General features: G+C 57.4%; 1 protein-coding gene across 7 annotated transcripts in view; it reads left to right on the top strand.

The window, feature by feature from the left end:
- The window catches only part of MAD1L1 (mitotic arrest deficient 1 like 1), a 425376-nt gene that overhangs the window by 146532 nt on the left and 251029 nt on the right, over positions 1–27815 (top strand). For all 7 annotated transcript variants that reach the window (XM_017894422.1, XM_017894431.1, XM_017894439.1 and 4 more), the window contains one exon: positions 21876–22020. In XM_017894422.1, the coding sequence (XP_017749911.1) occupies positions 21876–22020 (145 nt within the window). The remainder of the gene's footprint in view (positions 1–21875; positions 22021–27815) is intronic.

Raw genomic sequence — 27815 nt, 5'->3', positions numbered from 1 at the left:
GCGTATGTGCTTTCCCCACATTCTGCAAGCTGTGTTCCCACACCTGGAAGGAAGGAGGAGGAGAGTGAAGGGGATGTCAGCATTTTATTTGAATTCCTTTCTGAGTCTGATTACAAAAGCAACCCACTTTGATTCAGAACACTCGACAATGTGGAGGAGACAGCAAAGCTGAGAAGAAAGGTTTCCCATCATCCCTCTGCCAGGGAAAGCTGCTGTGACTGTGTTGGCCAAGATCCTTCCTGGCATTTTTATGTACATGGAATGTGTTTTTCTAACGGGGTTTTAGGAGAAAATAGTGTATGCTATTTGCTGAGTCATCTTGTTTGGTTTAATCTTTGGTGAACATTTTCCATGTTACATATTCTTTTAAAACATAACTTTTTGGCTATGTACTGTCCTCCTTCTGAATACTTTTTTTTTTTTTTTTTTTTGACGTGGAATCTCACTCTGTTGCCCAGCCTGGAGTGCGGTGGTGCCCAGGCTCCAAGGGATGATGGAGACGCTGCATCTGTGGTTCCTTCCCCACGTGTAGCTCCAGTCAAGCCACGACACACACCCAACCCTCCTGGGGGCCTGCCTGGGCCAGTCCTGCTCAGAACTGTCAAGTCCATGAGAAATAAGGAAAGGCTGACAAATGAGAGGAGACTCAGGAGGCGTGGCAACTAATGGCACCCAGACCCAACCCTGGGAAGGAACAAGGACACTTAGAGGCACACTGGTGCTGTCCAGGCAGCGTCCCAGGTCCGTTGGTGACACTGTTCCAGTGCTTGCAGTGGGAGGCTGGGTTCCTGGGAACTTGCTGTACTGTCTTGACAACTTTTCTGTACACCTAGTCATTCCAAAATCAAAATCAAAGTTTACTTTAAAAACCCCTGAGGTAAGGATCATTGGGAGGTTTTAAAGTGTTCAGGATGCTTGCCTGAGTTCCCCAAGCAAGCGACCGCAGAACCAGATTCAACTGGCAGTGGACCCGGCCCCTCCCCGAGCACCCGCGACTCTGTGGACCTGCTTTGTCTTCTCCTGGCCTGCTCCTCCCTCACTTCCACCTGAGAACCCCAGGGTGGTGCCTGCTCGGTGCCAGCTTTCCAGGCCCTTGACCGACCGTTTGGATGTATTTGGAGAGGAGTCCCTGGCATTGAATGACTTCCTCCTAGTGAAGTTAAACACGACCGTGCCATTCCTGACAAGGGAACCTGCCGTTTCCTGTCACTCTTCCTTGTCCATGTGCCCCCAAAGCTTTCGTCGCACAGCTGGTAGCAAACCAGCATCACTAGGGTTGGTGTTCCCTGTCCCTTGGGAGTGGCCGTTGGGCCTGGCCAGGGCTCCTTCTGCAGCGCGAAGGGTCTGGGGAAAGCAGCCCCTCAGCCCGCTCTGATCTCATGGCAGGTATGTGAGCCTGGCCTGGAGCCTGGCCTTCGAGATGGATATCAGAACAGCATGATTATCGAACACCTTGTTTTGGAAGCCCATTCCTTTAGAAGGTGTGCACTTGGAAGTGTGATTAAATACGATGCACGTGATGGGGTGGGCGTGTGGGGTGGGCCCTGGGGACAGGCGTTGGACATGTGATTAAACACGATGCACGTGATGGGGTGGGCGTGTGGGGTGGGCCCTGGGGACGGGTATTGGGGCTCATTTGCTTTCCCTGTGTATTGGTCTGTTTTCATGCTGCTGATACATACCTGAAACTGGGAATACAAAAAGGTTTAATTGGACTTATACAGTTCCTCATGGCTGTGGAGGGCTCCGAATCATGGTGGGAGGCAAAAGGCTCTTCTTACATGGTGGCAGCAAGAGAAAATGAGGAAGAAGCAAAAGTGGAAGCCCTGGATAAACCCACTGATCTCGTGAGACCTACTCACTGTCACGAGAACAGCACGGGAAAGATGGGCCCCGTGATCCAGTTACCGCCCCCTGGGTCCCTCCCACAGCCCGTGGGAATGCTGGGAGATGCAATTCCAGTTGAGATTTCTGTGGGAATGCAGCCAAACGATATCACCTTGGCTCTGGCCTCCACTGTGCCTGGGACTGGCCAAGAGAGCTGTGTCTCCATGACTGCCTTCTCCTTGCCCGTTTGCGTGGTCTCAAGGAAGCTGCACAGCAGGGCCCGAGTCGGCCATGTGAGCCGCTGTCCCTGTCGAAGCACACCCATCCCTGCGTGCTTTGACCTGAACTCGGTGACCTTCAGGCCGCCATGATAAAAAGTCAGCCCAGTGCTCGTGGGCGCCTGGGATTCCAGACACTCAGGAGCTGACGGCAGAAATGGTCGTGGATCCCGGCCCTGCCTAGCAGATGGCAGGCCCGGTGGAGAACACCTGCATGTGTCGGGTTGAGCATGCTGTAGACACCACAGCCCCCCACCTTGACAGGGCCTGGCACTGAGCTTGGATAGGAAGCCAGTGCCTGGCGTTGTGACAGGTGACAGAGGGTGACCGTCAGCCCTGTGAACCTTCACAACTCCTCTGTGGACCCTGGACTTGGCTTCACTGCAGGTGAAAATCTGATGTGTGCCTTGGGACACCCAGGGAATGGAGTTGAGGATATCTAGGTTGTACTTGAGAGAGGGCCCCGGCTCTGTCAGTGTCCTTCCTTCAGGCTGAAGGGCCGCCTGGAGTGTGATAGACGGCACTCCCTCCACCCGTCCACTTGCTGCGTCTCGCTCTTGGCTACTGCCGAGTGCTGGGAGTGCCCCAGGCTGTGCCACCGTCCTGTTCTCCCAACCCTCGCGGGGAGATGGGTGTGCACGTGCAGCGGCGGCCGCTCCAGAGCTGTCATGGAGGCACCCGAGGCTGGGGCGGTGCTCCCTGGAGGCGAGGGGGGACCTCTCTGGGGTTCAACGGAGCTCAGACTGCCATGGGGGGACGGGACGGGGCGGGGGCTGTGGTGGAAATAGGTGCTCAGTGTGGGGCAGAAGGTTGGAGGGCTGGCTCCGACACAGGGAACCAGGGTAGCAGGAGACTGCTGTGCTGGTAACCAGATTGCGTGGCGTGTGATGGGGGCCTGGATGGTGTTCCAGCAGCAACAGGCCTGTCAGCAGATTTCAGGCAGGCGTGTGAGGAGGTGCCATGTGTGATCCGAGACTGCTTAGCTGCCCGGCCTCATCCGCTGTGCCATGGCCATGCATGCGGGCCCCTGTATTTCCACTCAGCCTGTGCAGGTGCTTTGTGTGTGGACTTTTAAAGGGGAGAAGTCAGTGTGGTCCAAGTTCCAGTCTTCTTCTCTGACTCTCCTAGAGCCTCAAGCCTCCATCTGCTGGGAAACGGGTCCAGTTAGCTGTGAAAGGGGAAGTGGCAGCTTTGCTGAGTTTCACTCGATCTTCTCACAGGCACTGGATGTTGGATTCTCATTCCTCTGCCCACACACTGTTGTGGCTTTCTCTTTAGCTGCCAGCACCATGCTGTCTTGGATGCTAAGGGGCGCCTACAGTGTTCAATGAAGCTGTTCTCTGTGGACAGGCAGGATCTCTCTAAACATGCAGTGGCGCCAACTTTCTTTCAGCTCCCCACTCCCTGCTTCGGGCCGTGGGACGTCATTCCTTTTATAACAAAGAGGATCCTGTCTCTTCCCAAGCACCACGGTTCTTTTGCGATCAGCACGGTCAGGAGAGGCCAGCCCTGCCGGGCCCGGGTCAGGGGAGCTGTGCAGACTGTAGTATGGAAGCTGCCTTCAACAGTTGTCTTCCGTTTGGGCTTCTCTGTTTCCTGATTATTATTATTGAGACAGAGTGTCACACTGTCGCCCAGGCTGGAGTACAGTGGTGCCATCTCGGCTCACTGCGACCTCTGCTTCCCGGGTTCAAGCGATTCTCCTGCCTCAGCCTCCCGAGTAGCTGAGATTACAGGCATGCGCCACCACGCCTGGCTAATTTTTGTATTTTTAGCAGAGACGGGGTTTTGCCATGTTGATTAGGCTGGTCTCGAACTCCTGACCTCAAGTGATCTGCCCACTTCAGCCTCCCACAGTGCTGGAGTTGCAGGTGAGAGCCACTGCACCCGGTCCATTTCCTGATTGTTTATTGGTAGTAAAATTCCCTTTGAGGTGTATGGCTCTGTGGGTGTTGACAGATGCACCGAGCGTCCCCCACCATAGCCACGATTCAGTCCCATCACCCTAAAAGTTTCTCTTGCCTCCCCTTGGTCACAACGCTCTTCCCCTGCCGCCAGCAGCCATGTGGGTACGTTTTTACAGAGAAGAGCTTCCATGATGTTTGAAGCCTGGTTTCTCCATGCATGACCACCGCCTCCTCCCTGCTCTTCTCAAAGTGATGTTGCTTTTTCTTGTCTTAAAACTTTTTCCTGAACTCAACTTGTAACTCTCAGGATTCCTGGCCACATCTCCCCTGTCTTCCTGGCACGTGATTTCTCTGCCACTCTTGCTTTCAGTCGCAGAAGATAAGAGCAATTGTGCTGAGTGCGGTGGCTCATGCCTGTAATCCCACCACTTTGGGAGGCCAAGGCCGGCAGATCACCTGAGGTCAGGAGTTCAAGACCAGCCTTGCCAACATGGTGAAACCCGTCTCTACTGAAAATACAAAAAAATTTAGCCAGGCGTGGTGGTGGGCACCTGTAATCCCAGCTACTCTGGAGGCTGAGGCAGGAGAATCGCTTGAACCTGGGAAGCGGAGGTTGCAGTGAGCCGAGATCGTGCCATTGCACTCCAGCCTGGGGGACAAGAGCGAGACTTTGTCTCAAAAAAGAAAAATAAATAAAAAAAATTTTAAAAAAGAAAAGCAATTGCGGCCAGCCCGTCTGTCTCCCTGCCTGCAGCGTTTACGGCTCTCCCACGGGCAGAGGCCGTGTGGGGCTCCGTCCCTCGCCGGCTGTGCTGTCTCTGTCGTGCTCTTTGGCACTGACTGACTGCCTTGTCTGGAGCCTCCAATTAAAGGTCACTGGCAGCACTTCCCCTAATTACCATGCCATAAGGACTTCGCTGGTTTTGTGGCTGTGGTGTGAGCGAAGGTGTGCCGGTGCTTTAGTGATGCTTTACCCAGTGCTGAGTTGTTGAGCTGCACCTTTCTTTGGATGGGATGCACTTGGGGAGGAGGAGGGAGAATCTGAGCTTCTTCACTACTGGACATCTTGTCCTCACTGGGCCTGTGGGGAGGGAGGGGCTCGTCCTTAGGAGCTCCCTGGGGCAGCTGGCCAGCGGGGAGGGAGGGAGGTGACCGGTCTTGCCGTCCTACCCCGCAGCATGGAGTCTTCCGGGCAGGGTGGGATTGCCGTGGGGAGGTGGAGCTGCACACGGCGGTAACAGGTCTCACCATCCTCCAGGCCTTCATACACGCCTGGTGGGCCTGTGAAGCTGGCGAGGGTGGGTGGTCGGTGCCCTCGTATGCACCTGGTGGTTCTGTGAAGCTGCATCTACCGTGAGTGTCCGGAGGGTCTTCAAAGGGTAGGCGGTCACTGGATGACCCAGCAACTTCCCTTCTAAGTGCGCACCCAAGAGAATCGCTAACATATTTGCACGAACACTCGTGTCGTTGTTCATAGCAGCATTGCTCATAGTAGCCAAGAGATGGGGCCAATCCAGATGCCTCTCAGCTGTGACTAGACACAACGTGGCTGCCCACCCATTGAGGAGCTGTTGAGCCGTAAGAGACGGAGCGCTGATGTGTGCTGCAGCACGGACTGACCTTGAAGACGTGATGCCAAGTGAATTCAACAGTATGAAAGGCCACCACCTTTATGATGACATTCATATGAAGCACCCAGAATAGGCAAAGTCTTGAACTCAAAGCAGGGCATTCCTGAGACACCGCCATGGCCTCATGTTCTCACTGTGGGCAGAAATACCAGAGTGGCCATGGCCTGGGAGAACCAGTTGGCCGGGAGGCAGTGGCAGCCGCAGGCAGGGACAGCTACGTGTGCTGTTCTCCTGGGGTGTGTTCTGCATGGCTGTGCGGTGGGAGACAGACCCCACGGTGGGGTGGGAGGGTGGAGAAGGTCTAGCAGCTCGTTAACAGGCACTGTTACGTGCTCTGTTACACTTGTCTTTTGTTAACCTTTTCTACTTTTGAGCTTCTTTGAGGGCAGTCACCACTGTGTCTGCTTTGCCTGGAATGGTGGCTGATACACAGTGGTGCTTGAGGTGAGTGTGGAGTTATGGCTCTGTGAGACCTGTGGCTAGCATGCAAGCTACAGTAATGAACAGCATAGTCAGTGTCAGGACTGAGCGAGACCGGCATTGAATTCTTGCTCCTCACTGACTGCTGGCCCTGTGACCTTCAGCAGGGTCTCTGGTGTCCTCTCAGCCAGGCCACCTCGTCTGTAAAGGACATGATAATAGTCGTTAGCTTGGGGTGGTGGGAAACATTAAACGTGATGACCTATGTTCAGGAAACGATGACGGCAATGATAAGGTCTCTTTTGCCCAGCACGTGGAGGGTTTCTTACTCTACAAGACTGCTGAGTTGCAGGCCCTTCACCTGGGGGGTTGGGAGCACCCTCCTGCCCCCATGCTTGGCCCTGTATTTGTCACGGCTCCTTCCTTTTTCTCCTCCACATACCAGGCCGGCTCCAGTGGCTCCCAGGGTTATCTGGGGCCGGACATCAGGACGTTCCAGGAGATGTTCAGAGGTGCGAGGCAAGTTCCACGGGAGGTTCTCCATCCAGTGCAGGGATCAAGCTGGTGGTAGATGACACATTGAGTGGTGTGCTGGCGGCTGCAGTGGCCTCCACAGTAACTCAGGAAGTGGGTTTTCTGGGCGGGGACTCCGCACTGAGCTGGGTTTCCTGCCTCTGATCTGCTCTCCAGCAGGTAGGCCTGCCAGAGCCTAGGGACTCCCGTGAGCACAGGCACCTAATCCCTTGTCCCTGGCACGTCTGCATGGGCGCAGGGCCTTCTCTGGCATCACCCTGCCCGGGCAGTGCCACTTGCAGGCTCTGCCCACTTGCAGCGCTCTGCTCCCAGCAAGTAAAGGTTGCGGCCCTTGGTCTTCCTTGCCTCGCGCTTCCCGTGGCTGTCTCCATGGCGGATCCGGCCATACCTGTGGACAGACCCCGTCTGTCCCCCTGGACTTTGAGGAAATGGAGTCGGTATTCATCAGCACAGCGGAGCTTTATTTTTCTACACATACCTGGAAACTTCCACCGTGTTTCCTGAGTTCTTTTGACCCAAGTCTTCCAGATCCTGTGGAGTGTCCACCGCACGCCCCGTCGGCAGTGCTGCATTGGAATGCCTTTCGGGTGTCCAGAGGAAACCACTGGTTAACTGATGGCGAGAAGGGTAATGGCGGTCCGGATGTGAGCGTTCTCCTCCTTCGAGCTGGGCGCCTGTGGAAAACCAGGCCCTCACTGGGCGGGGATTCACACCCAGTCTCCGTCCCCACTTCCCCATTGCCTTCCTGCCCACATTCCTCCCCACCCCAGGGTCTGACCATGCTGGAATCACTGGGAGCATCCTGCAGCCGGTCCATAGGATGGGCCCAGCAGATACTCAAAATGACCAGCCAGGAGTTCCTGGAGAAGGGAACGGGCGCGCCTGCAGTGTCAGGAACAGATCTATTTCTTCCCACGTGCTTCTCCCTGAAGGACTGGTAGGAGGAAATGTTGGTCTTCTTGGTGCACAGCCTGCTGCAGGTCAGTGGCAGAGGCTGGATTTGAACCCAGGTCTCCCAGGTCTTGCTGGCGTCTGATGCTACTGCCTCTTCCGTTTTGGCCACAGGGGACACCATGCAGTCTTTTATGTCTGGAGTCTCCTGACAGCCTGCCCTGTGCTGGCCTCCATCCACTGACCCACCTTGGAGGCCTCTCCACTGATTTACCTGCCCGGGTGCTGAGAGCCGTGCCCCGAGCCTGGGGGCACTCACCCCGCACCTTCTCTCTGTGTTGTGTAAGCCAAGAAGTGCTCAGCGATTCCAACAAGCAGTAACCCTGCCTTTTAAAGGTCACTCCTGTCTTTGTCAGTTCTTAAAGTTCAAGAGGAAATAAACTGCTTGGAGCTGGCATTTCTCAAGTCAAGTGTCAGCCCTCCAAGCCCCCCGCCCGGCGCGGAGGCAGCGGGGCTCATGAGTGAGCTGCCAGGTGACTCAGTGATGGGCGAGTGGGCGCCTCTGTGTCTCCAGCTCCTGCTAGAGAGGAATGAAAGGGAAACTAATAATTCCGAAAATCTCATCTTCTCCTTTCAGTTTTGTTATTCAGCATGGGGAATGCTGTGGAGATGTTTGTTTATTGGTCGAGTGACAGTGTTTAGAGGCTGTCAGCCCTGGTTACCCGGGACGTCACGCGCGGGGAGGGACGTCTCTTCCCCCAGGGGCCCGTGCCACCCATTCCTGATTGACGAGCAGGGGAGCTCTCCCTGCAGCGGGAGAGACAGCAGAGGCCCTGTGAAGGTGCCACACCTAACGGGGTATTGACTTCCAGTGCTTTGGGTCGAGGATGGCAAAATCAACGGGAAAATAAACAGACCGAACAGGCTTCGTTACCCGGGTAGCGCTGAAGCAGCTGGTGGTCGTGTGGCGCACAGGCGTGGGCAGGGGCTGGGCCACGTGCAGGCGGCCGAACTCTGCTTGGCGGGCTCCATTGATTGTCACGGGCGCTGGAGCCTCAGCTTCAGAGCTGCTAATTGGGCTATCGGGTGATTCCAAAGAGAGACGTCACAGAGATCACTTTGTCTCTTCTCTTAACTGTTTGTCCAATTTGATGTAAGCCTCAATTAAATAGGGTGTGTGAGCCCCTTAGTCCTCAGAGCTCCGTCTCCTCGGCCTGGTCCTTCCACTTGGCCTGCTGCTTCTCTCTGGAGTGCTGCACTCCCACACCAGACCCGGCGACGCCGGCCAGAGCCCAACTCCATGCTCACGGCTCCAACTCACCAGCCGTGTGGTGCCGAAGTCACAGCTCTGACAGCAGCTCCGCTGAGCTCCCCAGGCCTGGCTCCTTCCCTCTGATCTCTCCCTCTGTGTCTCCGGTGTCCCTCACTGAGCTCCCCAGGCCTGGCTCCTTCCCTCCCGTCTCTCCCTCTCTCTCCCTTCTCCCTCCTGCACTCTGTCTCACACACAGCCCCATGGTCCCCACTCTCCTTCCCTTCCCTTCCTCCTTCCCTGGCTTTTCTGGTTTCCCGTGCAGCTGTTGCGGGACGTGCACACCCCCTCACACTCACACATGGCCTCCTGGTCCCCGTCCCCTCCCTCTCCTGCCCCCCTTCCCTTTCTCTTGAATCTCCTTTGCAGGTGTTTCCCGGGAGCTTGTTCTCCGTTCTTTATTCTTCGGTCTCTGCTTTTCCTTCTTATGTAAGTTCTTGTGCTTTGATATCTCTTCTTGTCACTTCAGTGTGGCCAGACTTCAGAGTCTCTATCTTTGGCTCCAACCTCTCTCCTAATCTCTGTGATCAACTTTTCCTCTGCCCCTGGAAGCTGCCACCTTGCTGTTATTGCTCCTGACCTTGGGGCCATGTCAGGTGTGCCCTGCCCTCTCCCCAGGGGTCCCGTGATTCTGTTGGCCAATTGCATGCAGGCTCAACTTCCCCACCCTGATGGCAGGTGTCTCTCCCGCGTTGCCACCAGCTGGGCCAGGCGGCCTTCCCCTCCCTAACCTGTGCTCCGGCTTCTTTCCCTCACACTTGGCTCCTGCACCCCCCGCCGGCCTGGGCCATTGTGCTCTGCCAACCGTGGGGGCTGGAACAGTGGCAGTGGACCCCTGTGTGGAGGACAGATCCTGGAAAAGACAAGCCCTGGGGCCTGCTGGCTGGGCAAGGGAGTGGAAGGTGCGTGATGGTGCCCTGGCCGCGGTGGCACGGGAGCGCCCCCACCTCCTCTGTGGGGACTCTGGCCCGATGTGGGGATTTTTGGCGGCCCCGAGATCCACAGTCCCCCTACAGGTTGGATTCCTCCAGCTGAGATTTGTCCTGAGGTTTCCCGGGTCACATGAGGGCGTTCTGGAGGTTGAAGAAGTGTTGGTGGAGCGGGACTGATAGGTGGATGCTGTGATTTTCGTTCCTTTACACGTCTGTTTGAGGGAACTCGATGGACTTTTGCTAGAACCGATGGTCCAGATGAGGAAGGAGCAAGGAGCCCAGTGTGGCAACCCCTGGCCCCAAGCGGTTCCCCTTTCCAGTGCCAGCCCAGCGTGCGCCCTGCCCCGGCCCCGGCCCAGCTTGTCTGTCCGTATCTTCTTTCCGAGCACCCTTCCCGCCAGCTCTGCCATTCCCACCCCATGTCATCCCCGGTCCTGTCTTTGGTGCCTGGCCTCGCTCCCGGACCGTCACAGCAGCTCTCTCCTGTCTCTCCCTGGGCTCAGGTATCTTCTCACCCTCCAGGAATGCGGAGCCAGGGAGCGGGGCACGGAGTCTGGACCTTGGGTGGTCAAGAGGCAGCTGAGGGTTAATGAGGCCAAGATGTAACGTCACAAAGTACAGGCCACGTCCCAGCAGCATCGCCTGTGAGCCAGATTCCCTGGACTGCCGCTGTCCTCCAGCATCTGTGTCCCTAACCGAGAAATGAGGCAAAAATGTCTCCCTCCCTGTCAGGGATGTTCAGGGTGTGTTTGAAGAAGTGGCAGCTCCCCTTGCCCAACCACACACATCTTCACTGGGAAAATCAGGCTCCACACTGCCTCTGAGCGCAGGGCTGTATGCAGCTGACAGCGCTGCCTTGTGACCTGGGAGTTTCCAGCCGCCCAGGGATGGACTTGGTGTCAGAGCCCAGCGCTGTTCTTTGAGTCCTGCTCCCATTTGGAAATGAGGGGCCCCAAAATCCTGGGCTTCCTTCCAGAGGCCTGTGACCGTGGGGGAGGTGCTTGGCACGTGAGGGTGGGTGGTTGTAGTCGGAGGGTTGTTACTACTATTTTTGCCGTGGAATTTGTGCATCTGCAGTGGCTGAGGCTGGGGGCTGGCAGTGGCTTGCTCTCTTGTTGGGGGGGGCGTCGTAGCGGGGTGGAAATGCAGTCACCTGGCCTCAGTTGGGTGGGAACTCATGTCTTTAGTTACCCATGCCAGCGTTTCTAAACCTCTGTGGTGTAGGGTAGTGGTTGGTAACCTTTCTCTGTAAAGAGCCATACAGTAAATACTTCTGGCTTTTTGAGCCAGGGTCTCTGTCACAGGAAAGCAGCCGTAGGCCATATGTCAACGAGTGGGTGTGGCTTTGTTCCAGGAAAACTTTCCTTACAAACATAGGTGGTGGGCTGTTTGCAGAGCAGCAGTGCAGAGAAAGCGCCCAGCCTCGAGGCTGGCCCACCTGCCTGCTGCCCGCCTGCTGGCCATGTGGCCCCTTGGGGCTTCTGTCCTGTGCATTAGGCGGGCAGGGAGCCAGTGCCGACTGGGCGGACGGATGCACGGATGGCCTCCTTCTCTCTGACCTCGGGAGGCAGTGGATGCCTCCAGGACACCTGTTGTGCCTCTCTGCGCCACTCCAGGCATTGGAGTACCTTCGGTGTCTTCTCTTTTTTCTGAAAGTCGGAGCTGGAGGGCATGGGGCAGTTGTTTAGTAGGACCTGGGGAGGTGACTTGCCCCCTTGTCTCTCCCGTTCTCATTTCCTAATCTCCAGCAGCCTGGGGCGGAAGTGAATTTATGGTCTCCCTGCGGCCACCCTTGCCAGGGCTCCTCACCCATCATTTGGAGGCAGTCCTCCCCAGGCGATTACAGGTTGGTAGCTGATCAGCTAAACTGGATTATTCATTACGGTCGGGAGTGAATTGAAATTGCAAAGGGCAATTTTCCTTCTCACATTTCAAGGTCAGATGAGAGTATTTGCAGTGTGGCCGCTGTTTATCTGGGAATGCAAATTGAATTTGGTGATTCCAATTGATGAGATGTTGGGAACAGAGCGCTCTTCAGAGGCCGAGTCGGGGAGGAGCGACCAGGAGGCCAGGCTGCAGCTTCAGAGCCTGCTCCCCTGGCCGTTCCTTTGATTGGTAATTATTTCAGCCTTTGCTCTTCTCATTCTCTGGTTTCATTTCTGCTGTTTGGATTTTTAATTTTTTCAGAAAAATGTGTAATGACACTTGGAGGCATTTAAGATTGGAATTAGATGGCGTAAATAACAACAGCTGCGTGCCATGCTGAGCCCGACATCCTGGGGCGCCAGGGAGGGTGGCGCCGCGCCCTCTCGGAGGCCCAGCCCCTTCCGAGTCTGCACCTGCCCACCAGGGAGGAGGGCCTGCCCCTGTCTTTCACCTGCAAGTGCCCACCTGTGCCACTGAGTGTGGCTGCCCGGCCCCAGCCTCATCACGGTGTGGGGGCTGAGCTGGCCATGCGGACTTGAACCCGAGTCCTCAGCGAGGCAAGTCACCTCTGAGCCCCTTCCTCCTTGGGGACGTGGGGACTGGGGGCGGCACTGCTGCTCTCCTCCCAGATTCTGGTGGAGGCTAAACGAGGTCATGTACCCAGGAGCAGGAAACTGCTCAGGAGGCTCGCCTCCGAGTTCACACATGGGAGGGGCCCTGGCTGCCAGCCTCCTCTGCTTTCTTCTTGGGTAGATGAGAAGCATGAACTCTGATCTGAGTTTCCAGCAGCTCCTGATCAGGGAGCCTCTCCCGGCTCTGCCGTGGAGGCCCCGTGAGCGCGGGGCAGGGGAGGAACTGGAACCTGTTGATGCTCTTGTGCTTCATGATGGATGCACACGTCTGATCAAATCCTCCCCTGCCCATTAGCAGCGAGGGGCTCAGTGGCTTCAGTTCTGTTCAAGAGGAAGGAGGAGGCCAGAGGTGGATGGAGTGCTCAGAGCCTCCGGAGAGCAGGGTGCTGTGCTGGCTCCTGCAGGTAGATGGGACCCTCTCAACCCTGTGGGTCCCAGGGCCATGTTCCCCTGCATGTCTGCAGAGGCAGCTATTAATTCCCACTCTCAGGAGGCTCCTCAGATACACAGGGAGCCTGTGTCTGCCATGCCGGCCTCCAGGCTGGAGCTGAGGGCTTCAGTGGCAGAGACGGCTTCTCTCTGTGGTGAGTGGGGGCCCTTCCCCGGTGTTCTCTCTGGGCAAGGAGCGACTGTGGATGCCTGCACATGCACAGTGTTGCTTCTGCCCTGTCTGGGAACCCTGGCCTTCCAGGAGAGTATTTCTGAAACCAGTTCATGCTCCATCTAAAACGTTGCCTCTGGATCTGGGCTGCTGTGAGGCTCCCTGAGGGGCGCCTGTGAACACAGCTCTGTGTACAGTTCTTGTGACTGGAAGATGAGCACATGTGGTTTGGGAGGTGGTCCTGTCCAGCGATACCCTCTTTCAGAACCCGTGGTTGCTTCCAGAGCAGAGCAGGGCAGGCTGTCCGCTGGGGCTGGAACCTGTCCTCTGTTCCCTGCCAGTCTCCTGGGTCCCTGTCTCCTGCTCCCAAGCACCTGCTGCGGAACGGCACTGCTTTTTGCCTTGTGTGCCTGCTCCAGGCCACCAGCTATGGTTTGCTGCTCCCCACTGGGCCGCACCGCTCCCGACCGCTGGCTCAGCCAAGCCCCTGCACTTGCTCTCTTCCTGAGAGACACATGGAACGTGTCACCTGTGTGGCGGTGCTGTTGCTTGGCCTGACTACGGCATCTCCCCCCAGCCCTGTGGGGGTGCTCAAGGCACGGCCCTGGAGACCCTGGAGGTCATGTTCAGCGGTGTCCTGGGGGACATGGTGACCTCATGGTCATGACTCAGTCGCTCGAGGCTTGAATTTACTCATCCGTGAAATCGAGAAGATTAAAAATCATACTTGTGGGTGGGTCTTGATCTATGTTCCTCAGATATCTAAGAATAAAGGTGCTTTTAGAGATTTTGTCAAGGTCTGAATAAAATTTTATTAATATTTTCCTAGTTTCATGCCAGACGTTGTCACTGAAGATCGCTGTGCATGTAGCTGTGTTTACATCTTAACCCTTGAGGCCACTGGCAGGCTCACCATGCCACGGGCTCCCCGTGCCGTGAGCCCACCATGTCGTAACTGTCTCGGGCTCACCATGCCGTGGACTCACCGTGTCCTCACCATGTAACCATCTCGGGCTCACCATGCCACGAGCTCACCGTGTTGTGACTTTCTCGGGCTCACCGTGCCAAGAGCTCACCTTGTCATGAGCTCACCGTGTCATAACTGTCTCGGGCTCACCGTGCTCTGAGCTCACTGTGTCGTAACTGTCTTGGGCTCACTGTGCCGTGGGCTCACACTGTGTCCATAACTGTGATCGAGCTCACCATGCTGCAGGCTCACTGTGGCACACGGGGTCACCATGTCATAACTGTGTTGGTGTCCTTGGGCTCACCGTGCTGCAGGTCACTGTGCCGTGGGGCTCACGTCGTAACCCTGGTCTCAGGCTTACTTTGCGTGGGCTCACCGTGCATAACCGTTTCGGGGCAGGTCGTCAGTAAGGAACCCTTGGTGTGACCCCGTGCCATTGGGTGAACAGCGTGTCCGGGCATTATGGGTTAGGAGCGGTCTCTGTTTTGGATACATAACAAAGTACCACAGACGGGGATCGAACAATTCCGTTTCTCATGGACTTGTGGAGCTTGAGGAGTGCAGGATGGCAGTGCCAGGTCTGAGGAGGGCTCTCCTCCTGGGTTGCAGCTGACCGTCCCTGTCCTCACAGGGCAGAGGGACGGAGACGCTGGCTTTCTTCATGGGGGCCTGCCCACAAGATGCACATCCTATCGGGAGCACTCCCACCCTCAGGACCGAATCCCCTCTCAGGGTCCCCCTTTGGATCACCATCACATTGGGGACCGGGTTTCCACAGGTGACTTGGCGGGGACACAGGCATTGTGTGCACCACCCAGAACATGCTGGTTTTTGCCCTGGGCCGGGTGTGACTGTGGAGGCGTGTCCCTGCCCTGTGGATCCACCATGCCAGGCCACCACTCAGCCTTGTGCCTGGGGTGGAATTGGCCTCCTAGTGCCATCCCAAGGGTCGGAATCAGGTCCCCAGAGCGCCACCACTGCTTGCCTCTCTCAGAGCCTGTCTCCCCGTGGTGGCCGCGCTGTGGGCTCCTGTGCCTCAGGCCCATGTTTTCTGAGGGGAGTCCAGTGGTGCCTGTTTGGCGATGGCCTGCCTTGCCTTGGCGGGTGCTCCAGAGTGGCTGGGACTTGGGAGAAAGGTAGACAAAGAGTGTGTGGAGGAATGGTCGTGCGTGGAGAGCTGGCTCAGCAGTGTCTTGAGGAAGGTCGTTAAATGTCTCCTGCCATTTGGGGATGCGTTGCTGTCCTGAAAGTCGGTATTCTCAGGCCGGAGCTTCTGATGAAGATCACATTAAAGTGGCTCAGTGGCTGTCACAGTGCAGACGGATGTCAAAGCTCAGGAGCTTGTTCTTTCAGTAAAGGCTGGCTCAGAGAGACATTTGATCGATAAACATGCCAGGCTTCTCCTGGGAGGAACTAAGCACTTCATTCTGAACTCCCAGAGGCTGGGGAAATGCCAGTGACCTCAGAGTTCAGGCCCAAGCATGGACCTAGAGGCTTAATTTTTTATGATTTTCTTTCTGCACCTCAGAAGAAAGGCCGGGGTTGAACAGAGAGAACATCCCCAACAGGGAGAGCTGCCGTCCCGGGTGCCGCTGTGGCTCGGCACACTGGGGTCCGCTGCCCTGCAGGGCCTGAGGGTGGGGAGGAGGGTTTCCCGTCTTGATGGGGGCACCTTTACCTGCACGCCAGGTAGGCAGCACCACTTGGTGGGGCGTCTGAAACACTAGTTTGGGGCTTTAGGTGGTGTCTGGAAATGCTATTGGGGGCCTTTAGGCGGTGTCTGGAAACGCTAGTTGGGGGCCTTTAGGCTGCACTCTTGGGGGCCGTCACTTTGTGCCGCCCTTCCTGCACCTCCAGGGCTTGGCTTCCTAATTGCCACTTCCCGGCGTCCTTCAGGACAGGCCGCCTGTGCTGGACCTTCCCCTCCCTCGAGACTTGGGCACCTTATGGACACACGCTGGCCTGCTCCTTGCTCTCCTGCCCCTCTGGCTGAGCCTGCTCTCCCATGGCGTGTGCGGAGGCCCTCCTTAGTTTGCTCAGTCCTCTTCTGACCTTGCCCGTTGCCCTGGCGGGCCCAGGCCTCAGGCCCACTGGGCTGAACCACGAATGAGCACACCGCACCACCCAGCTGCCCATAGGAAACGTCCCCGTCTCTGACACCGCCTTTCTCAGGCTGCCCTGCCACCCCTCCCGAGGGCCCTCCAGCTTCCTGTTTCCCTCCAGTGTTCAGGAGGCACCTGCTTGCTGGTTTGCTGATGGCCTTGTCTTCTGCCCGCTGCGTGACTGAGTTGTTGTCTTGCAGGTACACACTCCCCTTTTCTCCGAGCCCTACTTCGCAGTGCCAGGGACGACAGCCACACACTTGCGCTTCACCGGGGGCACCTGCATCAGGGCCTGCCCTGGGGGCGCTGGAGAGGGCCCCAGGGCCAGCCTGCAGGCAGATGGGCGGCTCTTTAGCCACTGGCCTTGCCCCCTCTCAGCAGCCTGCCAGCCTGCAGATTCTGTAGTGCCTAGAGGTGCCAGCTCCATGGGCTGCTGCCCTGTTCTCAGAGGCCTGGGCCCAGGCCCTCCAGGGCCCCCGTGCAGGCACCAGCACGGCCTCCCTCAGCAGCCTCAGTTCCCGTTCCATGGGGCCCATCTCTGAGCGTCTACATTTTAATGATGTCAGCCTCTGCCACGTGTTCCCGCAGCCCAAGGGATGGGAGCTGCTTCCTGAAGTCCCTGTGTCCTTGGTGCCTGAGGGTCTTCCTGCTCCTCTCAGTGACCTCGGTACTCGCACCCCCGGTGAGATTCTCTCCTCATGCCGTGCGTGTGGCTTCTTTGCCTGAGATTCCCACCCCAGTAGAATGGAGGCCCAGCGAGCCCAGGCTGGCTGCGGTGTTCCACGCTGCCGTCTCTGGTGGGTGGAACGGCGTGCGGCTGCCTTCCCTCACATCCTGTGTGCTGAGTGGACTGGGTGGACTTGCCTGCCGGTCAGGTGTGAGTGGCGAACGTCCCGGACATGGCTCTTGGTGAGCATTCCACAGTGTCGTCTGCTTGTCGTGTCTTGGTGTTGGCTTTTTACAGTCTACTTCTGTTGTTCAGAAGACTGCGGTCTCAGTCCTCAGGCCTTGGGGTGTGGCCCCGATGACGCGGGCCCGAGTGCTGCACCTGGACGATGCTGGAGTGGGTGTGCCTGTGCCTCTGCCGCCCATGCCGTCCCTCAGCCGGGAGCATGTGTTGCTCTGGTTCATTTCTCCCATCTCCCTTCGTGAGGGGAGGTTTGCTTCACAACCCGGCTGATGAGCTTTTCCAGGCCGGGCTCAGCCCCACGCCCCTGGGGCTCTGTCTTCCCTCTGCGGCGCCGTGGAACACACGCTTCACGCTACATCGTGCAGCCGCTGCATTTCCTCAGACCGGGTCTGTAAGGAAGCCCAGGTTCAGCTGTCCGATGCTTGACAGGCAGACACCAGAGGCGAGAGTGGAGGAAGAGCGGGCGTATTCAGAGAGCCGGCGATCGGGGAGGCGGTCACCTACGGTCGCAAAGACCCTCTGAAGTCAGTACTGATCTCAGGCTCTTCTTATGCTAAGGGTAGGGGCGGGAGGTGGGGGTGGGACCAAGAGGTGACTGACGACCCCTGAGATCTGGGAGCCAGTGAGGGTCCGAGGAGGTCAGAAACGTCTGTCCTTGGCCAGGCCACAGTACTCTTGCAGATCTTTAACAAAGCCTGTAGCTGTTTCCACCTTCCCCTTCCATCCCAGAGTTAGTAGTGTTTGCATTATTCCCTCAGTACACTAAAACTAGGAGTGGGTAAAGACCCTTTAAGCAGCAGAGGAGGGTGTGCTAGTTCTGCAGAGCGGCTGTTGCAGGGCGAGGGCTGGGCTTGGGGCGCCCCGGTGCCGGCTGCGCTGCCTCGCAGAGGTGGCCCCGGTGCCAGCCGTTCTGCCTCCCAGAGGTGGCCCCGGTGCCGGCCGCCCTGCCTCGCGGAGGTGGCCTAGGCTGCGGAGAGTGGGTCAGAAGCAGCTCAGGCCACATCTAGTTCCTGGGCCCAGTCTTGGCACCTGACTCTATTGCACTGAGCCCTGGTCCTCAAGCTCCGGGAGCCTGAGCTCTGAAGCAGGACAACCACTGTCCTGTGGGTGTGCGTTACTCGCATCTGCTCTTGGTGGGGGGCTCCAGCCCCACATGCGCCCCGCACAGATGTGAGCGCACCCTCACTCAGGACTCGCATCTGCTCTCGGTGCTGGGCTCCAGCCCCACATGCGCCCCGCACAGATGTGAGCGCACCCTCACTCAGGATGCAGGGTGTGGGTTTGTCGGGCCCCCCTCAAGGCTGCCCAGCCATCCTGTGCTGAGCTGAGGGCGCCTGTCACCTGAAAGACAGCACCTGTCACATTCTTGCCTTTGCACACTCTGGCTTTAAAGCAGAGCACGGGGAACGGTGGCATTCTTCGAGTTAAATGATCACACGGAGCCATGATTTAAAGCACTTGTGAACTTTTGCACCTGAATTCAGTGATTCAAGAGTAGATTTTACAGCCCTTGACTATTAAATTGGTCCATGAATAGTTTAAAATTGAACTGGAGCCCAAAGTAGCCTCATAATATGTGTCTCCCGTGAGCTTTGTGCCTGTTTTTTATTTTATCTTGCGTATTTGGTTATGCAGCACCTGGAGGGGACGGGGGGCCGCTGGCCAGTGCTGCACCCGGGACCAGTGTCAGCATAGGCCTTTCCCAGGCGGCTGATGGGATAGGAGAGACTCAGAACGGTTTCCTCTGCTCTGGCATCGCAGCAGTCCACATGGAAGACTCTGACTAGATGTGGGGTGTTTCCCCACCCGCCAAGCAAGCAGTCGGTTCTGCCTGGGACACCAGCCGTTCAGTTCAGTCTCACTCAGTTCTGTTCTGACACTGTCTGCCTGGAGGTGACGTCAGACTCTGGGGTGAGGGCCCAGTCCCCACCTTCTGGTGCCTGTTGTGAGCCGCCGCTGTGCTTCTGACCGGCCAGATGTAGACTGGGGTTCCAGCCACCCAGTTGGGATTCCCCTTGAGTTTGATTAATTTGCTGGAGTGTCTCGTAGAACTCAAGGAAACTGAAGGGCCTGCAGCTTCCATGCCCTCCCTGGACCGCCACCCTCTGGGAACACCGGAAGCCCTCCCAGCTCAGTCCTTTTGGGTTTCGATAGAGGCCGCCACCCTCCAGCACCAGTGGAAGCTCTCCCAGCTCCAGTGAGAGGCCTTTGGGTTTTGATGGGGGCCTCGTTAGGTGGATGTCATTGACTCTGCCCCTGCTCATTGGTGAGCCACTCAGCCTTCAGCCCCTCTCCTTCCCCGAGCTTAGGGGTGGGACTGAAGTCCCCAGCCTCTAGTCCGGCCTTGGTCTTCCTGGTGACCCGCCCCGTCCTGCAGCTGCCTGGGGGCTGCAGCCACCGTCAGTCATTGGCACATGGAAGGCCTCATCGTGAGAGCCCGAGGGTTTTAGGCGTTGTGTTCTGGGAGATGGGCTGACGATCAGATACATATTTCACAAGATCACATGAGGCTGAAATGAAACGCCCGTGTCCTGGACGCCAGTGTGTTGGCCCCAGTCGGTGGGCTTGTGCAGCTTCTGCTGGGGCTGGCCGAGGGTGGCCAGGCTGGGGTTCCCGCCATGCTTGGCTGGGTTAGGACCGCCACCAAGTCCCTTCTGACGTTCTGTGAGTGTTGGATTCGCATTCATTTTCAACTTACCCTTTATTTAAAGACTGTAACTGTAACTGAGTTACAGTCAAAAACCCCATATTCACTTCACTCAAACATGAGTCCAGTGGAGACCACCGCACAAGAAAGCGCCATCCGCCAGCCCCGGGATGAAGCTTTCCCCAAACCACCACCCAAGAAAGTGCCATCTGCGGCCGGGCACGGTGGCTCACACCTGTAATCCCAGCACTTTGGGAGGCCGAGGCGGGCAGATCACAAGGTCAGGAGATCGAGACCATCCTGGCTAACACGGTGAAACCCCATCTCTACTAAAAATACAAAAAAATCTAGCCGGGCGTGGTGGCGGGCGCCTGTAGTCCCAGCTACTCGGGAGGCTGAGGCAGGAGAATGGTGTGAACTTGGAAGGCGGAGCTTGTAGTGAGCTGAGATCCGGCCACTGCACGCCAGCCTGGGCGACAGAGTGAGACTCTGTCTCAAAAAAAAAAAAACAAAAAACAAAAAAGAAAACGCCATCCGCCAGCCCCGGGATGAAGCTTTTTCTCAAGTCACGTAACTAAAGCCAAGCAGAAGCAATTGATGGCCAGGAAGGTGCAAGCCTGAGGGTGGTGTTCATGGCCCCATCCCACATTCCTGTTTCCAAACATCTTGGCTCACTGCAAGCAAAAAAAAAAAAAAAAAGTTTTTTTTGTATTTCTACTAGAGACGGGGGTTTCACCATGTTAGCCAGAATGGTCTCGATCTCCTGACCTCGTGATCTGCCCGCCTCGGCCTCCCAAAGTGCTGGGATTACAGGCGTGAACCACCGCGCCCGGCCGCAGATGGCTCTTTCTTGGGTGGTGTTCTGGGGAAGAGCTTCATCCTGGGGCTGGCGGATGGTGCTTTCTTGGGTAGTGGTTTGGGGAAGGCAAAGCTTCATCCTGGTTCTCCTTGATGGTCGCCTCACAGGACTGTGGTCCCCGTTAGCTTTTCTCCATCCCAATGCTGTGGTTTATTTCCTTGAGATTTAGATAAGATTTCCTTTGGAAAGAAGTTTGTGATACTCAGTACAGTCGTGTGTAGCTCCTGTGTTCCAGCGCTGTTCCACTCCGCACCTGCCCTGGGCTGTCTGAGTGGGGCTGGGCCCTCACTCCACTGACTCGCCCCCTCCCCAGGGCGGCCTCTCCCCTTCCTGGCTGTGTCCCTTCCTGGGAGCACCCTCGTGCCTCGCTGCGGAGTCCTGACTTGCCTCCTCTTGGGCGGCCTCTCATCTCTCCTGGCTGCGTCCCTTCCTGGGAGCACCCGCATGCCCGGTTGTCCCATGGGGAGGTGGAGTCCTGACTCACCCTCTCTCTGGGGCAGTCTCTCCTCTGTGCGCCTCGCTGCGCCCTTCCTGGGAGCCCCCTCGGGTGGGGAGGTGGAGTCCTGGGGCTCCCAGAATCACAGAAAGCCGTTGCATCATAGGTGGGTTCTTGCAGTCAGGGTCAGTGGACGCTGTCATTTGTCTGGCTCCCAAGTCAGCTTCTGAAGGATAGAGAGAGAGGGACAAGATCCAAACCCCTGAGGCCCGTTACTGCCAGGCTGTGAACTCGGAGACTCACCAGGAGTGGTTGGGAACCACCAAAGGCTTCAAAATTGCGTGACACGGCCCCTCTCTGCCGTCTGAGGAGACAGCCTGGTGCCCAGTGGTTGAGGGCCCCAATGAGAGCCGTTGGGAGGCTATTGTGGTAACGCAGGTGACAGGCAACCAGCACAGGGACTGAGGCAGAGGGGAACGTGCAAGGAAAAGGGAGGATTCAAAAGCAGAAATCAAAGGAACTATCAGCCACCCGAAGGGGCGGACAGGGAGAGGCCTCTTGGGCAGGCTGGAGTTGGCCCTGCCCGTGGCGTCGGCCCGCAGGAGACCTCCGGGTTCCCAGTGCTCAGCACCAGGCTGTGCTTTCAACCTCGCAGAATGTTTTTAGAACAGACCCCCCCAGCAGGCGCCCGGCGTTTGCTTCCCCGCACCACACTGCACATCTGCAGTGATTCAGAGGGGAAGCGCTGGCTCTGCAATCTCGCTCATTCAGAAGTCCCGTCTCCCAAAGGGCTGCGTCGCCGACAATTTTTCCCATTGTGTGTGGAGTTGAGCTCCCCTCCCCCTCCCTGCCGTGTTCTGGAATCACCCTGGGAGTCTATTTGAAATCCAGAAACTCCTGAAAGGCCTTAAGTAGCTATTCAGCAGTGCGGAAATGGCAGTGAGGGGGCCGCACGTGCAGCTCTATTTTAGGGTGTCCTGGTGGGCTTGTTCCTAGGGTGGGGCGGGGCGCGGTGGGGTGGTCACCCCAGGCTTCAGTGCTTTGCCCTCTTGTCTCTCCCGTGCAGCGCCCGGGGGCTGGAGAAGGCCAGGCAGCAGCTGCAGGAAGAGCTCCGGCAGGTCAGCGGCCAGCTGCTGGAGGAGAGGAAGAAGCGCGAGACGCACGAGGCACTGGCCCGGAGGCTCCAGAAACGGGTCCTGCTGCTCACCAAGGTGATTTATGCCCTCACATTTTGATCAGAGTTGCAGGGAGCTGCGGGCGAGCGCACACCTGGTCAGCGAGATCTCACTGTGGAGGCAGGAGTGCTGCAGCTGGGTCAGTGCAGCTGGGTCACGGTTGGCACTTTGGCCCTGGGTTGCCAAGAGGGTTCTGGGAATGCCAGAGAGTGCTCAACCCCGGTGCTCCTTCTGGGACTCTCTGGGCCTGCTGTGTGCCCCACCCTTTTCAGTTCCCCCGGCATCTCAGTGTCCACCCCGGCCTGGTGCTGAGCCCTGTAGAGCATTCCTTGTCGCTGCGGACCCTCTGCAGGCTCCCGTGTCCCCTGCAGTATGCACCCTCATGCTTTGCCGTCCAGTGATGCCGGTTTCGCTGTGCGGATCTTGGCCTGGGCTTGGGATGAAAGCTGCTTCCAGGTGTGCCCCAGCCCCACCTGTGGGTGGCTTCATGGCCCGACTGTAATCGTCAGTGCCTGCGGGGGTTCTCATGTCTGGCACTGTGAGCAGAGGTCGCTGGAGCGTGAAAGACAGTTTTTGTGAGTGTTGTTTAAAATGTTCCTCGAGCACTGAAATTTCAGAAGACAAGGCAGGAAGGAAGTAAATCTGTACCCAGATGCTCTCTGGGCCAGGGCGGGTGTCCAGCTTGCTGGGCGGAGGCTCCCCCTGTCTGCCTCCAGCTAGTGGTGAGTGGGCGGAGGGCTGTGTCACCCTGGCCTGGGATGGATGCTGCACCTGTCAAGTGCTGGGAGTTGTGCCTCATGAATGTTTGCCTGTTCTTGATCGTTTCTGATGAAAACCAAGGCTCTTTGCTGCTGGGACCTCTTGGTTGTGGAGCTTTTAGAAAATTAGTAACGTTTCTGCTCCGAAGCTGCTGTTTTATAGTTTCTCCAGCTCGCTCCTGGGCGGCTCCATGCTGTCTCCTGAAGGAAAAGTTCACATGGGCCCGGGTCCAGAACACAGGTTGAGCTGGCCCCTGTGCACAGCTCAGAGGCTGGCCCCAAAGCCCTGGCTTTGCAGGTGCACCCCAGACAGGGACACTCGAAATGTTCTCACATGGCTTTTCAGCTGGAGCTGTCTGCCGCCTCTAGCAGAGGGGACACCCAGCCCTGTTGCATGGTCAGGCACAGTGCATTTCTGTGGAGCAGCTCTAGGACCTTCCCCCGTGCTCCCTTCTCTTCAAACACCGTGTCTGCTAGTGTGTCAGCTTCTAAGCAAGATGCGTGCGGTGCATGTGGCGCAGACGTGTGGGCACAACCCTTGGGTCATCCACTCTCTAGTGGGGTCAGGCAGTAGCACCAAACCAGCACCTGCCACCCACCTCCACAGAGGTGGACGGCGTGGCGATGCCACAGAAGGGCTTTTCTCAGGAGGTGGCGTTCATGTGGGGACCCAAGGATTTCCCCTTTGTGAAAGTGTGTGTGGAGAACCATGGCGGAGGGAGAGAAGGCCGCTTGTCACAAAGCGCTGCTGAAGTCACCCTCGAGGCCTGGAGCCAGAGGAGACAGCGGCTTGGGCCCAGCAGGTCACAGCATGTGGGCTGACCACTGCGGGAGGTTCCGGCAAGTGCAGCCCAACCCTGCTGCTGAGGAGAGGCCCTGGGAAGCAGAGGGGGCGAGGCTGTGTTCTGTCGGGGTGGCGGGACCCCTGGGCTTGGTGATCTTTGAGTGCGCGATGACGTGCTGTGGTCCCATGATGCGGGAAGCTCAGAGCTTTCTTGGGGAGGAGGAGTGGGAGGCTGGGCTGGGAGCTGGGCCTTTCTCTGGGACCTCAGATGGCCCTCATTGTCTCTGGGTCTCAATTCTCCTTTCTGCTAAACTCTGGGCTCAGGCCCGATGACCCCAGGGTGTCCGGGAACGTGGCTGTGTTCGCGTGGCGCCCCCTTGAGTGCACCTTGTTGGCCCACTCCGATTCTGGGTCGGGGCTGGGGAGTGACGCCGGCCCACACCGGCCGGGGTGCAGCACTTTGGGGTGGTCCTGCGTGCGTGGCGTGGGTGAGTTACAGGTGTGGCCCCCACACGAGGGCAGCCCCGCCGGGCCTCAGCTGTGGCTCATCCTATGGGAACCTCCTGGTTTCTTAAGTCAGCAGCTGGAAGCTGATGGGAAGAGTTCCCTTTACAGGTCACGTGTGGGTCTGAGTGTTCTTGTGTGCTGGGTCTGGCCTGCAGCCTGACGTTCTGTGACCCAGAGGACACTGGTGCCACTGCCCACATCCCCTCTTAGTGCCAGGGCTGCCCACATCCCCTCTTAGTGCCAGGGCTCCTGGCCGTGATGAGGAGTTGCACGCAGTCGCTGGATGTCTGGTGTGGTTTTCGTCCCTGTGGGGCTCCCTCATGGCCCAGTGGAGCCCCACAGCCTCCTGGGAAGTCTGCGCCTGGCTTCCTTCCTGCCGTTCCTCTTTGAGGGTCACCCCGGCCCACCCAGGGCAGGAAGTTTCTGTTCTCTGCTTTGCAGGTGGAGCACCTCTGGCACTTTCTGGCCCACGCCGGCCTACCCCCGGCCCTGCTGTGCTCACGGGCCTGCTCTGTGTTAGCAAAAAGGTGGATATTGATCACCGGGCATGGACTGGTTGTTTATCCCGACGGAGGATCGATTCCAGTCCCCCGTGTAGCCCCAGGCCGGGGGTGCAGGATCCGTCCAGCCAGCCGTGATGAAGCTGTTCACTCAGCCATCTGGAGGGAGCGGTGTGCCTGCTGCTCTGGGTCTGTGCACCTCGGTGTTGGCCACTGTCCACCTCAGCTCTGCACGGCAGCCCGCCCGGCTGGCTGGTGGTTGAGGAGCGCCTTCTCTCAAGACACACCCAGGAGGGCTGCGAGCCTGCGGCTGGTGGGGGCTCTGGGCCTCTGGCGTCCCATTGGAGGCCCTCCTTGTGTGCTTGACATTTTAGTACACAGTGCTTGGAGTGTGCAGTTTTATTTCAAGACCTTTATTAAGCGGCTCTAGTCTAAGGATTTAATTGTTACCGAGACCTAAGAGTATAATTACCTTGGTAAAATATCATGACTATTTTAAGCAGTTGAAAATTGGCTTCTGGAACTGGGTGAACACAAACCATTTTCCTGTTTGAAATGAGCTGTTTCTCCAGTGCCCCACGCTTCCACAGTATGGCTGCAGAGTCCTGTTTATGGAACATCAGTAATACAAGCTAACTTTTAGCAAGAAACTTTTAAAATTACAGAAAAGCTTTCCCTTCCCACCTCCCGTTTTCTACACTCCACCCTCCCTCCCTGTTTCAGAGCAGATCATTTACTGGAGGCCACGGGCTGTTGGTGAGCAGTTGACACTGGGTGTCCAGTGGCGTCTGACTCACGTCGTGGCTGCTGAGCGCGGTGTGGTTGTCGTGGTGACATCCTGCCCTGGGAACCCGCACAATGGGAAAGACAGATTTGTGTCTTCCGGAGTTGTCGAGGGTCTGAGTTTTGAGCTCTGGGCTGGGGTCTTGGGTCTGCACTGGCTGAATGAACACGTTCCTCGGCCACCTCCTCCGAAGCTGGGGTTGGTGACGTCAGACATTCCCCTCTCCCATATCCTCGCTGCCTGGAGCATCAGATCTGCTCGCTCCCATAAAGTTCCCTTTGTCAATCCAAAAACCCTCCACAAACATTCCTGACGATCCACGGTCTCAAAACCAACGTGGCTGGGCCTGCTGTGGGATTGGGAGCAGATGAGCCTTAACAAGAGGGCTGGGACCCTGGACACGGCTGCCACCCTTCGCGATGGGAGAGTGTGGGGAGCTGGTGTCTGTATTTGCTGGGTGCAGTTTAGGCCAGATGCGTCCAGGAGACAGCTGAAGGCAGATGGAGACTGGGCCCAGGAGGGCGGGGCTGCTGCTGTTTCAGAAACAATCAAATAGGGGGTAGAAGGCAGGAAGTACCAGGGGACCCCCTCAGAGGACTTCCATGGTCTTCCTGCCTCACATCCAGAAGAGAGTCCTGGGAGAAGCCTCTATCCTCCCTTGAGAACCCGCTGTCCTCCTGGAAGAAGCCTCTGTCCTCCCATGAGCGGCCACCGTCCTCCTGGAAGAAGTCACCATGCCCCGGGAGAAGCCTCTGTCCTCCTTTGAGAACCTGCTGTCCTCCTGGAAGAAGCCTCTGTCCTCCCATGAGCAGCCACCGTCCTCCCGGGAGAAGCCGCTGTCCTCCTGGGAGAAGTTTCCGTCCTGGGAGAAGCCACCATATTCCCAGGAGAAGCCGCCATCCTCCCGGGAGAATCTGGCATCCTGTGGGAGAAGCCGCTGTCCTCCTGGGAGAAGCCTTTGTCCTCCTGGGAGAAGCTGCTCTCTTCCTGCTATGTTCCTGGCCCAGAGGCAGCTCTTGTGAGTCTGACCCATCCCAGCCTCTTACAGGGGCCAGAGCTGCCTCCTAAGGCTCCCTCCCCATGCTGTGGCCCCTTCCCAAGGGAATCGGGGGCAGGGGAGGCAGGCTTAGCTCAGGGACCCCTGCGCATGTTCTCAGTGGACTCTGCCAGGACTTCCTCTCTTCTTGGGGGTCATATCTGTGCCCAGGATGCTGTGCTGGAGCCTGTTACAGGAGGGGCTCCGGGTCCCCTTCTGGTCCATCCTAGGAGGCAGCGCAGTCCTCGCCGGGACTCTCCCAGGGCTGTGCTTTGAGGAGACCCTTCCATTTCCTCCTTACTGCTTCCTCCTCAGGATTGTGTGTGCTGAGGGCAGAGCAGAGGGAGGCTGGCTGCCCCGAGGGAGCTGAGGCCACAGGTGCTCAGGGTCAGAGTGGCCCGTGGGCCCTGAAGGAGTGTGTCCTGGTGGCCGTGCCCTGGCCACAGTAGAGGTGGGCGTGGTGCACGCCGGAAGAGGACAGGGCCTCGCTGGCACCGTGCTCAGGCTGCGCAGCGATTTAGAAATGCACCCACGTTGCTGGAGTGTTTTTATTTTTGAACAGGTTATTTTCATCTGTCCTGGAATAGCACGGTGGAGACACACCTGATGCATGGTTTTGCTTCCGTAGGACGTGTGGGTAGAAGTGACATGGAGCAGAGGCAAGTGCTGTTACTTATTTTGTGTTTATACAACTTGGGCAGCTTCCACTTTGGAGACCACCCCAACAAGGTTAATGTAGCTCATGCCTGCCCCAGCCACAGACAAGGCCGCTGTTCCTTCAGCTGAGCGCCACTTCAAGTCGTTGGCTTGCTCTTGCTTCCAAGCCCCGATCTCCCCGGAGTGTGTCTGTTTAAGTCCTGGGATCCGGCACAGCCTGGAGCGAGGACTCGGAGTCAGGCACTCCCGGGGGCCCAGGACTCTGCTCACTCTCAGTCCTCCCGTCTTTCTTTCCAGTGTTCTCGTGAAACACATGGCGTGTGCAGAGATCATATAGAACATATACGTACAGCTCAAAGCATGCAGCAGGTGCCCGCGTCTCAGTCCTGGCGTAAGAAGCAGAACAACCTCGGCTGTCAGAGCCCTGCTCTAGCTGTGGAGCAGCCCTTCCCTCATTTTTCTTTCCAGGTTCATCATGGATGTGCATCTTTAATCATTGCTCAGCTTTTCCCATTTTTATGTTTTCTGTACATAGACCCACGCGTCTGTGGCTTCTTTTTGTTTTTATTTTAACATTATCCTTTTGACCTTCGTCCCCGGGAATGCAGCGTGTTCCTTTTCGCTGCTGTTGTGCTGCCGTGCAGAGGGAGCGGGTCACGGTTTAGTGACCTGACGTGTGTGGTGTTCCAGTTTTGCCCTCACGTGGTGGATGCTGCAGAGTGGGTGTGGCTCAGCCCCACCTCGGGAGGCTTGTTCTCAGTAGTGTCCGTGTTGTAGTTCAGTGTGCACAAATTACAGACACAGG

This window comes from Rhinopithecus bieti, unplaced genomic scaffold (genome assembly GCF_001698545.2).
Source record: "Rhinopithecus bieti isolate Rb0 unplaced genomic scaffold, ASM169854v2 scaffold_1017, whole genome shotgun sequence".
Lineage (NCBI taxonomy): Eukaryota > Metazoa > Chordata > Mammalia > Primates > Cercopithecidae > Rhinopithecus > Rhinopithecus bieti.
The sequence above is the reverse complement of the archived record's forward strand: the minus strand, read 5'-3'. Positions and strand labels throughout refer to the sequence as shown.